At 44.5% G+C, this 15,733-nt stretch overlaps 1 protein-coding gene across 1 annotated transcript; it reads left to right on the top strand.

Moving 5' to 3' along the window:
- Positions 1 to 2,765: 2,765 nt before the first annotated feature.
- LOC309564369 (uncharacterized protein) lies at positions 2,766 to 12,627 on the top strand (the record flags this gene model as incomplete). The annotated part of the gene is made up of 6 exons (XM_082268996.1): positions 2,766 to 2,869; positions 2,987 to 3,084; positions 3,179 to 3,278; positions 3,989 to 4,096; positions 4,357 to 4,446; positions 11,453 to 12,627. Exons 1-6 carry the CDS (start codon positions 2,839 to 2,841, stop codon positions 12,625 to 12,627), a joined length of 1,602 nt encoding a protein of 533 aa, XP_082125122.1. The 5' UTR covers positions 2,766 to 2,838.
- Between the last annotated feature and the right edge of the window lie 3,106 nt (positions 12,628 to 15,733).

Below are 15,733 nucleotides of genomic sequence, written 5' to 3'. Positions count from 1 at the left end.
TTGAGTGGATGCCGAACGGAGCGTTATCACCCGGGTATCACTTACGGCAAGTGGGTGAGAGACAGAGCGGTATCGGGTGGGTGGGAGATGGAGCCGGTGAGGGACTCAGCGGTATTGAGTGGATGCCGAGCGGAACTTTATCACCCAGGTATCGCTTACGGCAAGTGGGTGAGAGACAGAGCGGTATCGGGTGGTCGGGAGATGGAGCCGGTGAGGGACGGAGCGGTATTGAGTGGATGCCGAACAGAGCGGTATCACCCGGGTATCACTTACGGCAAGTGGGTGAGAGACAGAGCGGTATTGGGTGGGTGGGAGATGTAGCCGGTGAGGGATGGAGTGGTATTAAGTGGATGCCGAACGGAGCGTAATCACCCGGGTATCACTTATGGCAAGTGGGTGAGAGACAGAGCGGTATCGGGTGGGTGGGAGATGGAACCGGTGAGGGACGGAGTGGTATTGAGTGGATGCCGAACGGAGAGGTATCACCTGGGTATCACTTACAGCAAGTGGGTGAGAGACAGAGCGGTATCGGGTGGGTGGGAGATGTAGCCGGTGAGGGATGGAGTGGTATTAAGTGGATGCCGAACGGAGCGTTATCACCCGGGTAGCACTTATGGCAAGTGGGTGAGAGATGGAACCGGTGAGGGACGGAGTGGTATTGAGTGGATGCCGAACGGAGAGGTATCACCTGGGTATCACTTACAGCAAGTGGGTGAGAGATGCAGATCTGCTTATGTGGAATTGCTTATATCTTTTGTACATTATGTGAGTGGCATATTCAATAACATTTCTAAACATAATTATGCTATGTGACATCATTTTACCCTTACATGAGCATCACCACCTAATGGTTAGAGGAGGAGAAGACTAGTCTCGGACCCTGACCTAGGCTGTACAAAATATCGGCCTGTATCGGCTGATACCGATACGTTGTGACCAATAAATCGGTATCGGCCCTGAAAAAACATATCGGTCCATCCCTAGTATATAGTACATTATCGTCACAAAGGCACCGGACATGTGTGAACCTAGCCTACGTGTGTTACTGGAAGATCACCAGATGAAAATAAAGAGAAAAAAAATCAAGAACACGAATGCAGCCACCACATTTAATAGTTGCGGGGGGGATCATGAACTGAAGAGGATTTCAACTAAAAGAAGAAGCATCAGCACAAAGGAAACCTCCTATTAACTGTAAGTTATGTCCCTTGTGCTGATTTTTCTTATTTTAGCTGCATATTTATAGATGTTATCGCCAGAGATTAAGAGAATATCCAATTGCTGTGGGGGATCGGGGTTTTTTTTTTTGTTATTAGCAGAGTTATTGCACTTTCTTTGTTGCCAGCTTTTAGGGACTATTGTTTCGGGAAACAGTTTGGGCAACATAAATAGGAATACAGGGTTTTATTACCAAATCTGCATTGTGCCCGAGTTTCATCTTTCATCTCAATTTCCTTCACACTATTGTAAAAGGAGAGGGAATGCGGGACTTTAAATGAGTGCAGCTAGGCATATAAGTTTCCAAATGAAAATATCATGCAAAAATCCCAACAAGGGGGACCTATAGAAAGCTGACATAAAATCAGATGTACAGTTTATAATGTACCATATTTATTAGTCACATATACAATTATTGCAAATAAGGATAAATACACTTATTACATATACAATAAAAATCTGTAAAAATATAGTGGATTACATATGACACCAAATTCTCTATAGGTACATGGTCTGGAAACATAAAACACTTGAATATAATATCTGAGTAAATGTAGGCTCTACGCGTTTCGTGGACCTCCGTCCATTCATCAGGAGCTTAGAGATAAGTAGGGTATCTAAAAATAATAATAGATCTAGATTATACCAAAATATTATTATAAGAAAAAAGGGGGGGAAGAATAAAATGGTAATGAATGGAATGGGCACTACCTGAGATAGTGTCACGTATCCAAAAATATTCCAGTTAGGGAAAAAGGAAACGGAGGCTGATCCGAGAAATGCCTGACCCGGGGCTGAGGCATAGACATCATCCAGCACATGGGGGGGAAAGCAGCAAAACAGTAGAAAGCCAGTATGTGGTTGATGGTATAGCAGATGTACTGGGATCAATAAGATCTGAAAATATATATTACTTATTTTAATTTATATTCCTACTGAAATAAGAAAACTCATTAATTTGAAACCACCACCAGATTCAATGAAAGATGAGTGAGAGCCAGAGAGTCTAGAGAATTGCCAAAAAATGTGAGCATCCAGAATATGGAGGGTGCAAAGAGAGCGGTGATACCACATTGGGTGTCTCCGAATGGGGAGACAGATGAAAAAGAAACAACATAGTGGTGAGAAGGGTGACATGCACCATAAAGAGGAATAGAATGGAAGAAAGAGTAAAGGAGGCAGTGAATTGTAAGAACCAAAGTAGTATACATATCCATCCCATAGTGAAATATGTTCAAAAAGGGTGCATAAAGTAAATATATAAAACGTGACAAGAGGATATATACCACAATTCCCACCTCCACAGTGTAAAAGAATATCAAATACTGTATATCAAATTTAGGGATGGAGGCAGCCAGACATCTAGTCTTTTTATGTGGCAGATCTCTCCCCCCTTTTTTCCTTCACACTATTACGTTAGATTGGCCTGATGGGAGAACACTCTCTACCTAAAAACAAAATATATGTATGTATTTATGTGTGTATATTATATGTATATTTTAACGTTGATTGGGGTACTATTCATATATTGCAGGGCGATTTTTATTGCATCTTTTCAAGTACTTACATATAGAGAAGGAATATTTAGATGGACATAAGGATCTGTACAAGGACATCATAATGGAGGACCATCCACCCCTCACATCACAGGGTAAGGGTAATGTCTTGTAAAGGAGAGAGCAGTACGGAGTATCCACCTACATGCACACATCCTCTGATATAAAGACATAGAAACAATGTATTCAGTCAGTGTGTGTGTTTCCTACAGATGGATCCAGTAACAGAAATCCCCCAGAGAGATCTCCCCGTCCTCTGTATTCCCGGGACTCCACACAGGAAGATCAGGAGATCCCTCAGGTGGATCAGGTAGATGGAGCTGAGAGTCTTAAAGAGAGTGCCATGATGTTTTATCTGAAATCATAATGCAGATAAAGTTGCCAACATTATTAATCTTATACAGGGTGATAACCAGACTGTTAAAGCTGAAGATGAAGCAGAGATGTTTGTGAAGGGTAATGAGATGCTTAAGGAGGAAGAAATTCCTATAGAGGTCAGCACAGGTGAGTGATAAACACTAAAGCCAGAGAAGAGTCCCAGATTCTCCTTGTTCAGTCGCTAAAACAATCTCTTCTTCTCCCCCTTCTCTGTCAGTAGACAGTTATGGGGGGACAGTATAGGCGCTTTTCCACTGCATGGTACGTGTTGGAACGGTTCGGTACGGTTTGGTACAGCGACGCTTTTCCACTACATGGTACGGCTCGGTACGGCTCGCTTAAACAGTACCACCTCGGTTGTGGTTCCAAGCGGGCCGTACCTATACCATATCCCACAATCCTTTGCATGCAGCCTTGATTGTTTGTCACTACTAGCCACTAATTGGTCAGAGATTCGTTGTAATCCCACCCACTTACTACTTTAGTGGAAAAGCAAGCCAAGTAGAGCTTATACAGTGCTGAAACGTGCCGACTCGTACCACGCAGTGGAAAAGCAAACTGAGCCGAGTAGAGGCTATACAGTGCTGAAACGTGCCGACTCGTACCACGCAGTGGAAAAGCAATCTGAGCCGAGCTGAGCTAAGCAGTGCCGAGTGGAGCCAAGCCGGTACTTGCAGTGGAAAAGTGGGGGAGTCAGGAGCCATCAGCCTCTATTATACTCTGGCTCGCCTCCTCACATCATGTCATTGTGTGTGACCAGTCTCCCCCCACACACACTCTCTGGGGTCTCTCATACATCTCAGTACAGAGGGGTTCACTCTCATCTTTGTTCACAGACCCCGGAGACACCAGAGACACTCCAAGAGATGTCAAAGCTGAGGAGAAGGAGGAAGAAGGACGTGTGAGGATCAAAGAGGAGGAAATTCCTCCAGAGATCAGCACAGGTGAGTAATAAACACTAAATACAGAAAAGTTTCCCAGATTCTCCTTGTTTAGTCACTACATTCTGCTCCCCCCTCCTCTGTTAGTAGACAATATATGCCCAGTGGGGGAATTGGGAGCCACCAGCCTCTATTAGACTCCATCTGTACTCCTCACATTGTGTGTTTCTAGCCAAGAGGCCAAACCAGTCTCCCCCCCCCCCCCCACATACTTTTCTCATACATCTCAGTACAGGGGGCTTCACTCTCATCTTTATTCACAGACCCCGAAGACACCAGAGAGACTCTGAGAGAAGTCAGAACCAAGGAGAACGAGATTAAAGAGGAAGAGATTGCTATAGAGATCGGCATGGGTTCGTGATATAACATAAATACAGAATAGTTACAGACTGAGAAATTTGCAGAAATAGGTCAAACGGTGCAGATTGCATATTTTTGTGACTTTTTTTTTAAAGTGACACTGCCTTTTTTATACTCAGTGCTAATGGAGTCCCAGGACCAAATCTTGCCTACAGACCCCCTCAGTGCAGTTGCAGGACCCTCCGGGTCACAGCCCCTGTCTGTTTGTACAGCAGTTTTGGAAAGCCTGGTGTCAAAAGTGGATTTATGGGCCATACACACTATAAGATTTTCTGAAGACTTTTTCCTTTAGATTTACCAAAACCATATAATATGAGGTCAAACCTAAACACTTTCAATTTGTATGCAATCTGGCAGGCCCTTGCACTACATAGAAAAGGTAAATCTGAAGGAAAAAGTCTTCAGAAAATCTTATAGTGTGTATGGCCCTTTAGTTTTAAAAAATACCAATAGCCCAAAGCGCCCTATGCCTTCACCTCCCTCTGCAGTATCCTCAGATCTGAGGTAGATATGGCCGCTGCGGACCCATGCCATCCTGGTGGATCTGCGTCTTTGCATTCTGGCAGCAAGGAGGACATTTCCTCGTCAGCTGCTGCACGGGAAAGCGTGCTGGTGGAGGCAATTATAGTGTCGGTGCTGAAAACTTTAAAAATAGCGGATGAGTCTACAGCATTAGTAACGCAGGTATCTTTTGGCACCCGCAAATCCCAAAAGTCGGGCAAGGTGTTTCCCTGTCCGGAACTTTTTGACAACATTGGGGGCACATCAAACAAATGTTAGTGGTGCCTAAGCGCCTTAAAAGGGATTACCCCTTTGTAGATGCGGTTTCCACTAGATGGACCGTGCCACCAAAGGTGGATCCTCCGGTTTCCAGGCTAAACAAGTCTACTGTGGTCCCGGTGGAAGATATTCCCAGGTATTTACAGACCCCGTGGATAGAGTCCACTGTCCCGCCATTTGCATGTGTTAGCAGGCTCCATACTAAAACCGGTCTTTGTGATCACTCTGGTGTCACAGACCATCACAGAATGGGCGAAGTTGCTAAAAGGTGACTTGGAAACGGAGCAGCTCTCACCGGGCCTGATTGCACTAACGGACCAAATGGTTCAAGCCCTTCTGTATATATGTGATGTGTCGCTGGATGCGGCTCCACTGGTAGCCAGAGTGTCTGCGGTGGGGATTGCTATTAGATGCATGTTGTGGTTGAAAAGCTGGTCTGCGGACCCGGCATCCAAAAAGGCTCTTTCTGACCTTCCCTTTATGGGGGACAGGTTGTTTGGATCCTCCCTTAAGGGTGGGAAGAGTACTCTTCTTCCCTAATCCACCAAGGGCAAGGCACCGCGTAATAGACGGGGGGCTTTATTTACTGCTCATAGGCGGCCCTTTCTTGCCTCTGGGTCACAGGAGAAAGGAGCTAAGCCATTTAGGTCTTCTGTGGGTTCCAAGAGGACATGGTCAGGTAAGCCGAGAACAGGCCAATCTGGACCTGCGGACAAATCCTTGTCTGCATGAAGGGACGCCCTCACCTGTTTCTGGGGTGGGGGGACGTCTTTGCTTCTTTTTCCAGAACCATGGATTTTCTTTGATTCAGGACAAATGGGTCCACGAACTGATCCGATCTGGTTATAAGATTTAATTCCGGTCTCGACCTCGGACAGGTTCTTCCTGTCCAATCTACACCTATCTCCAGACCAGTTAAGGGATCTAAGAGAGGCGGTACAAGATCTGCTGTCATAAGGGTTGATTGTGCCGGTTCCTTCTCGGGAATGCTTTCAGTGGTTCTGTTCAAACCTGTTTTCTGTGCCCAGGAAAGAAGGTAAAGTACGTCCAATCCTGGACCTCAAGGCTCTAAACCACTTTGTGTGGGTACAGAAGTTTTGAATAAAGTCCATTCGCACGGTAGTGGCGTCTCTACACCAAGGAGACTTTTTGGCCTCCAAAGATAGCAAGGACGCATATCTACACATCCCTATTTATGCTGAATACCAGCGTTTTCTTTGCTGTAGGAGAAGAGCATTATCAATTTGTATGAATACCCTTTGGTCTTGCCTTTGCCCCCAAGGTCTTCACCAAAGTGTTAACAAAAGGAAAAACAGGCACCGCTGAGTGTAGCATAAAATTTATTGACATTACATATAAATAAACTCACATGGGATTCGTCTGAGAAAGGAGCATAGTGCGCATGCTCCGAAACGCGTTACGTCATTTCCGGGAAGGCTTGCGGTTCACCGCTGCCTCTGCCTGATCCAGCTCCTCCACAGCCTTTCCTGTAATCATCATCACCTGGCTGCGGGCCAGTCGGAAGGCAGACATACAGGACACAGGAAGCGATCTAGGAACTATGGACTAAGGCATTTCCCATGTGAATTTATATATATGTCATGTCAATAAATTTTATGCTACACTCAGCGGCGCCTGTTTTTCCTTTTGTTGCCAGCGAGATTTTCATCTTTTGCCTGCCAGACCTGCCCTGAGTTTCCATCAGCATCTGTAGAGCATATGCTCCAGAAGTCCCTGATTGTTTCAACTAACTGTTGTTTGCTGCACTGGGGGTCCTTTCTCTTTGGCACAAGCGCCCAACATCTCTCCTGTCTTCACCAAAGTGTTGGCTCTGGTGTTGGCATTACTGCGACAACAGGGGATTACGGTACTGGGGTACTTGGAAGATCTCCTATTAAGAGCAGACTCACATTCAGCCCTGTTGGGCGACTTGACAATTACTGCACGGACTCTGCAAGAGTTTGGTTGGAGCATCAAAAAAAAAAATCGGCCCTGATACCATCCTTAAGACTGGATTATCTGGGCCTGACTCTGGACTCCGCTTCGGCGAGGGTATTTCTTTCCCCGGACAAGCTGCAAAAGTTGCAGGTGGCAAATAGTTTGCTGTTAGCCAGCAATCTGTCCTCTCTGCGGACTTGCATGCGGGCTTTGGGTCTGATGGTGTCAACCTTCGAGGCAGTTCTGTTTGCTCAGTTCCACACGAGACCCTTACAAAGGGATATTCTTGTCAAATGGAACAAAGATCCAAAGCCCTTGGACGCTATGATTCGGTTGAGTCACAACACAAGCACTGCCCCGTTATGGTGACTTCACTCGTTAGAACTACACCAGGACAAGTCCTTTCTTCCACTGTATTGGACTGTGGTAACCACAGACACAGCCTGTCCAGCTGGGAAGGAGTGCTGGGGAAGCTCTGCGTCCAGGGTTCCAGGACAGTAGAAGAGTCCAGACTTCCGATCAATATTCTGGAGCTCAGAGCGATAAAGTTTTGCCTGAGTAACTGGACAACTCATTTACAGAGTTGTCCAGTTTGGACTTAATTGGACAACGCCACAGCCGTGGTTTACATCAATCATCAAGGGGGCACCAAGAGTGTCTTGGCAGCACGGGAGGTGGCTGAGATCCTGGAATGGGCGGAAAATTTTGTTCCAGCTCTTTCTGCAGTACACATACCAGGTGTGGAAAACTGGCAGGCAGATTACCTGAGTCAGGTGCTGGATCAGGGGGAGTGGTCCCTGCACCCGGAGGTGTTTCACCTCCTGTGTGTCTGGTGAGGGACACCCCCGATGTCGACCTGTTGGCTTCTCGACTCAACAAGAAGGTTCAGAGGTTTGTAGCCAGGTCGAGGAATCCTGTGACCGACGCCACAGACGCACTGCTTGGGGTCAGTATCGGCTGATCTATGCGTTCCCACTAAAACTTCTGCCGAGGGCTTCTGCACAGAATAGAAGTGGATGGGATTCCTGTCATTCTGGTGGCCCCAGACTGGCCTCGCCGGTCTTGGTACGCAGATCTGGTAAGGTTGGGCGCCGATGCTCCTTGGAGACTTCCGCTCAGGGAAGATCTGCTGTCTCAAGGGCTGATCTTCCATCCTGCTTTACAGTCGCTGGCTTTAATGGCATGACTGTTGAAAGCTAAGTATTGAAGGACACATCTCTTTCTGATTCTGTGATTCTTACACTGTTGAAGGCCAGGAAGTCTACTTCCAGAAAGATTTATCATCGTACATGGAAATCGTACATCTCATGGTGTGAATCGCTGAAGGTGCATCCTCGCCTGTTTTTGGTGGCTAGGATTTTGACCTTTCTTCAAAAAGGGGTTGAACAGTGGTTGGCTTTGGGCACTATCAAAGGCCAAGTGTTGGCTGTATTCTTCCAACATGCTTTAGCCAGGCATGCCTTGATTCGCACTTTTATACAAGGGGTTCACCATATGGCTCCTACCTCCGCGGGACATTAATTGGGTATTGTCTCTTCTTCAAAAACCTCCCTTTGAGAACATTAGGGAGATTCCTCTGCTTACGCTGTCACAGAAGGTTGTCTTTTTGGTGGCTATTACTTCTGCCCTCAGAGTATCTGAATTATCGGCGCAGTCCTGCCGCTCACCTTATCTTTTGGTCCACAAAGATAAAGTGGTACTTCAACCTCATCAGTCGTTCCTTCCTAAGGTGGTTTCTGATTTTCACCTGAATGAAGACATTGTGCTGCCTTCACTCTGTCCTAAGCCCAAGCATCCCAAGGAAATTGCTTTGCATTCTTTGGATGTGATTCGGGCAATTAGAGTTTACCTGGCGGCTACTGAATCTTTCAGGAAATCAGACTCTCTCTTTGTCCTCACTGAAGGACCTTGAAAAGGATTGGCTGTGTTTGCTGTGACCATATCCAGATGGATCAGGCAGATGGTGGTTCAGGCTTATTCACTAAAGGGTCAGGTTCCTCCTTTCCCTGTGAAGGCACATTTTACTAGGATGCTGAGTGCTTCTTAGCCTTTTCACCATCAGGCGTCAGTGATGCAAGTTTGCAAGGTGGCAACTTGGTCATCAATGCTCACGTTCACAAAATTATACAAGGTGGATGTGTTGGCATCCTTTTGGCCGCAAGGTTTTGCAGGCTGCTCTTTAAGAGAGAATCCATTCATTTCAAGGGTGTATGTTGTTTTTAGGTGAGCTCCAGTTGTTCTGGTTGAGCTCCATGTCACCTGGTTGGCTAAGTTTAGCCTTTGGGGAATTACGTTCTTTCTTTGCGTTGTTTTCCCACCCCTCATGCAATACTGGTTTGGGACGTTCCAATGGTCATGAAAACTATGGAGCTGCGTCTGTCAATGAATGATAGAGAAAACTGGATTTTTGACTTACCGTAAAATCCTTTTCTCTGAAGTTCATTGACAGACGCAGCACCTGCCCCTCTAATTTTGAGTGGCATAGGTTTTTCTCTTCTAAACACTGCTTGCAACAAAACTCTGAGGACTAGAGCAGAGTGTGTGGGTGTATGCCTGCAGGGACTGCCCCATAGGTGTGGTAAAGTTTTTTTCCTGCCTAGTGTCCTACTCCTGTAGGGGGCAGCATGACCCAATGGTCATAAGGAATATGGAGCTGCATCTGTCAATTAACTTCAGAGAAAAGGATTTTACGGTAAGTCAAAAATGCAGTTTTTATAAAATTGTAATTGTTAAAAATTTTGGCTAGTAAGTAGTTTTTCTTCTTCACTGATGTGCGTTGATGGGCACTGGTGAGGCTGCACTGATGGGGCACTGAATAGGAACTGATGAGGCTGCACTGATGGACACTGATAAGCTGCATTGATGAGGTGCCACTGATGGGCACTGATAGGTGGCACTGATAATCAGTGTAAATGTACCCTGTCAGCCTTGCCTGCTAATTGGCTCTCCTTTCCTCAGTAACAGTGCGTGAGGAATGGAATGCTGATAACCACCAAGTTTGTTTACATGTGATCAGCTGTGATTGGACACAGCAGATCACGTGGTAAAGGGCTGCTGTGATTGGCCCTTTACCTTGATCTGTGATCAGCTGTGTCCAAAGGACACAGTGGTCACAGGGCGCGCAGGAGGCGCCCATGGATGCCCTCCCAGAACGAGAGAGCCATGTTGTAGCAGTTTTCAGGCTATGGCCTTGTATTAAAGTGGTTAAAGTGGATCTTTTGTATTTTGACTGTTCTGTCTTCTATGGGGTAAAGTATGTTTAGTACCATGTTGCTAAGTGCTTTCTAAGGCTAGTTGTGAGGTTAGGAACTTACCTCCTCTCCCCTTCTAGGAAGGAGACGGCTGTTTTTATAACTGCAGCTTGACTGTGCTCTGAACACTTTCCCCAGACAAGCATTGGAAAGAGGAATACAGAGCCTATGCCCACCTCCTTATTAATCAGCCCTCTCCTTCCTAGCTGTTGTCAGAGATTAGATGTGGCAGGAGAGGAGGGGGCAGGTCGGACCTTATAACTAGAATTAGTAAGTATCTAGCATCATGGGACAAAGCATTGCATGTACTACATGTTTCAGGCCTCTGCTGAGCGATTACAGCTTACTCACAGATCAAGCATGCTGGCAGGACATGGGCTTGCTGGCTTTTCTATTCAGGCTATGACTTAAGACAAATCTGTAAAAAAACTGTAAGGCATATTGATTCAACTGGAACATATTTAGCTTAAGTGAAGATTAATTTGGGCTTTAAGAACACCAGCCAATAAAAAAGTATTAAAAGTTCATCAATTTGCTTAGTGTGTCACCTTCATGATCAGTAGACTGGATGAGCTGGGAGGGGTTATGTCTAGGTGGGGATTCCTTTTTTTTCACCTGAAGGTGGCAGCATGGCTCGGGTAGTCATGAATATGAAGTCCTCTGTGTCCTTTGATGTTCGATAAACAAAAAAAGCACGCTTATCTGTTTTGTTGGGTGCTGATACTATCCAACACTTCCAGGTAAGTTAAAAAGCATATCCAGTGCTGGCCACTGTGGTTCCTCCTGGCAAACTCCAATTCACTACCATGGGGGTCTGCAGGAAAAACCACAACGGCCAGCATGGAACATTCTGGAAGTGTCTGATAGTATTGGTGCCCAGAGCTCTTCAAGAGAGTGAAGTTTCAATACATCTATTGCTGCTTACTGCTTCTATTTTTTTCAGGGTATTGCCACAAAACGTTTTTATAGCTCAAGGGTCATTAAAAACAGGTACACTTAATTTCTATCATTAACTTTTCTCTTTCTGCAGATGGCCAGTACAGGAGGTGTGATAAAGATGACATCACATCAGATTCATCAGAAGATGATGACATCACATCTGCTTTTTCAGGAGATGATGGTACCATATCTGATTCTTCTGAAGAAAATCCCAATGCCTCAAAACGATATTCTTTACCTCACAGAGCAGATCTGTCATCTAATTCCTCTACACACGGGGGAAGTCTTCCTGACATTGGTTACACCGAAAAGCATGGTGAATCTTATGGCGAAAAGGCAGACCTCATCTCACAGCCGATGAGCCAAAAAGTAGAGAAACCCTATTTATGTTCTGAATGCGGGAAGGGTTTTACGCGGAGATACAATCTTAATATACACCAGAAAGGCCACGAAGGGGAGATACCTTATTCGTGTTCCGAATGTGGGAAATTGTTTTCCTTCAATTCAGATCTTACTAAACATAAAAGATCTCACACGGGGGAAAAGCCATACTCCTGTTCTGAATGCGAAAGATGTTTTTCACTTAACTCTGATCTTACTAAACACAAGATGATTCACAAAGGGGAGAAGCCATATTCATGCTTGGAATGCGGGAAGCGATTTACCCGGAGATACAATCTTCTTTTACACCAGAAAGGTCACGATGGGGAGAAGCCTTTTTCATGTTCAGAATGTGGAAAGTGTTTCCGTTTAAAACATTTCCTTACTGAACACTATAGAGCTCACACAGGGGACAAGCCATACTCATGTTCTGAATGTGGCAAATGTTTTATCAAAAAATCGTATCTTGATAGACACCATGCAACTCACACTGGACAGAAGCCGTATTCATGCTCGGTATGTGGAAAATGTTTCGCTAGTGTATCAAATCTTAACAGTCACCAGAGAACTCACATGGGGATGAAACCATTTTCTTGCTCCAAGTGTGGTGAAAGTTTTTCTCGAAGATCGACACTTCGTGTACATGAAAGAGTTCATACGGGTGAGAAGCCCTATGCGTGCCCTATATGTGGGAAATGTTTTGCCCAAAAATCAAGTCTTCCGAAACATCAAAAGACTCACACAAGAGATGTCCGATATGTCTTGCATTCCTGTTCTGAATGTGGGAGATGCTTTAGAAGTAAATCAAATCTAAAATCACACGAGGAAGCACACAAGAGAATAAATCTAATGTTAAATCAGATCAACCCAACAATGGACAAATAACAGAAAAGCCAATATTTGCTAGCTTCTTGATCTATTGTATATAATTGTTATTATTATTATACAGGATTTATATAGCGCCAACAGTTTGCGCAGCGCTTTATATAGCGCCAAATGTCCAATTGTTAGACATTTTGTTATTTATTGTTGTAAAACGTAATGCTATTAAATACAACCTTATCATTTTTAATTTGCACAAGCTGTACGGTTTTTTTTAAATCTAAAAAAAAAAAACATTTTTAGTCGTTGCATCCTTGCTTGACTTTTCTTGTGACAATCTTGGATATTTAAAAAACAAGAAAGAGCTGCGCTTGGAACAATCAATTCAATAAAAGCGAATAAAGATATATTTAAAAAAACTAAGACAACAGAAGCTGCACATATGTCAGGATATAAACATACACAATATATAAAGTAATAGGTGCAGCGCTAGAGAACAAGCGTATAAAAGTTCCAAAAAATCTGTGTGCAGTCCTATTCGGTTTAAATCACCAAATGTCTGTGATTCCAAGATGGTATTGCTGGGTTAAACATATCACCACCACCAGATGCCACCAAACACACTGACCCTTACCGTCAGGCTGATAAGACTGCACCAGATAAATAATCTCCACGCTGGTTCATCCAAACTTAACCACAGATCTCCATAAGTTCTCAGGAACATGAATGGCAGATGAGTCACAGATCCTCATATGACCCCAAAAATAGTGAAAAAGCTCATAGTGCAGTAAGTTAAATTAAAGTAGTGCTTTATTAAATCATAAAATACACTCACATTCTATCAGGATGGCATCAGCGTATAAACAGTGTGGGTTTTTTCCTTCCAAGAAGATGGCCGCTGCGTCCTCTGGCGCAATGACGTCACACGCTCCGTAGCCCGCCCGACGCGGCGTTTCGTCAACAATGACGTCATCAGGGGCGTGGTTTGCCGCTGATTTAAACCGAATAGGACTACACACAGATTTTTTGGAACTTTTATACGCTTGTTCTCTAGCGCTGCACCTATTACTTTATATAATCTTGGATATTTATCATGGGGTGACAATGAAAGCAGAGCCAGAAGATAGAAAAGTTACTGTTATATACTTAATTTTCCTTTCCTGGGGCCCCATTATGTCAGCAAGATTGCAAAGCAGGAAAAAGGTGCCCTGGGACTTTGAGTTGAGGTGATCACAGAGGGGCCGATGGATGTAGTAATACAAATAGGTTTATTGAAAGTATAACAATCATAATATATGACCACATGTACATACATGAATAAAATATGCTCGCAAATACAGTAAACACATTGCATAGTTGAACTGGAGCATCATGAAACTCGACGCGTATCGTGAGGAACATAGTTCACTTCTTCAGGAGTACATGCTCATCAACTGGTTTGCAATGGGATGAGACCAAATTTAATGAAATGCCACTATAATCCTGCGGCGGTGGAAAATGCACAGTCCGGGAGCTGGAGGCGTGGGGTGACAAACATCCCAATGGGGAGCAGATGGAGGACAATGGAGACCAAGTGGTAGTGAGAAATGTCCTTGAATATCCATGTATGCAGATAGGTGTTAGTTGAAGGATGTGAATAAGTAGGTGTTGTCCATTCGTGTTGATTGAGTGGTCTGTTGTATGTCAGCAAGATTGGTAGCTATAATGGCCAGGAGAAGCTCTCCTGTACTATGGGTCCATTTATCTGATTTCTTGTGGCGTTGCAAAGGAGACAGAACTGCGTTTTTTTTCATATAAGGAGAACGGTTTTGTCTTTTGTCCTAAAATTTAAGAAGAGCATTCCTTAGCCATGCTATCAATCTTAAGCTTAAAATTTTGAGGATACTCCTCACACCTTATCCTTCTAAAATAATCATGACAGGTCTGTGGCATGTACAGGCACATGGCTGTAGAATAGGGCAGTAGACCCTCGGAGAAGGCAGAAATGGGAAGAAAGAGAAGCTAAACCCTGAATGCTAGCCTACCTCAGTGCTAACAACATAGAGAGTTGCAGGTTGGCAGGTGAAAGTGGGGAAATTAATCTAGTCAGTCCAATTCAAATAGATCCCTGATGCCACTTCGTCCTGCCTCTAGCATTTGCTTCCCAGCCAAAAAAAATTTCTCCTACCTGTGTCCACATTCTTCCCCATCTCTCATAGGGGGAAAGGAAAAAAAGAGTTTCAGGAGCACTATGTGTTTGATGTTCAATGCACTTCTGGTCTGCCACAAGAAACGGTATCTGGCGGAAACTCGGGCCAAAGAGATCCCTGATCCACCCCACAGTGATGCTGAGTGGTCCCTATGGGGAAAGGACATAGGAAAGCAGACGTAAAGCAGGAAAGAAAGAAAGTCCCGGAAGTAACTGCCATGGCTCATAAATATAGTGCAGCAGCTCATGCCAGCATCTAACATACCTTGTCACTGGGTGCCCAGGATGATATTCTTCTAGGAAAAACACTTGGGTCATCAGACTGACACTCTGGGAGGTCTTCACAGAATTCAGGCGCTAATTTCTTGGTTTCGGGACAGATTTCTTTTTTTTTTTTTTTGGTTGAAAATGTATACTTTATTTGCATAAGAATATACAAAAAACAGTACTTTGCCAGATATATTCTACCCTGTACTTCGACGCAGCGCATAAATACACTACATGACAATACATTTCCAATCATACAAATAAATACATTCATTCTGCGGTTTGATGCCTAATGTGTTGTGCCCAGTAAGGATACCCCGAACCATCACATCATGCATGACGCCGCATTACCCCGAAAGCATATAACTGAAAGACGAATACTATACATTAAAACTTGGCATGCATTGTTCAATCAAGAGAACATTTCAATAAGCAACAGGTGTGATGGGGGGTGGGAGAGAGGGGGTAGGGGAGGGGAATGAGATCACAAGCCCGAAGCTTTATTGAATGGACAAAGACACACAAGGGAGATGGGGGAAGGGGACATCTTCAGACATTACAGTATTTGAAATTGAATAGTAATTGAATATAGATTCTTACCTTTAACACTGATTGCAGACCGCATACATCTCCGGTGTGGGCATCTGAAGCCACTGTGTCCCTCTTCCTGGTTCCTGGCTACCCAGAATGCCGATCGCAATCAGAGGAGCGGCC

Source organism: Pelophylax lessonae (genome assembly GCF_965119305.1).
Source record: "Pelophylax lessonae genome assembly, chromosome: 9".
Classification (NCBI taxonomy): Eukaryota; Metazoa; Chordata; class Amphibia; order Anura; family Ranidae; genus Pelophylax; species Pelophylax lessonae.
Note: the sequence above shows the minus strand (reverse complement) of the source record. Positions and strands in the feature narration are given on the sequence as shown.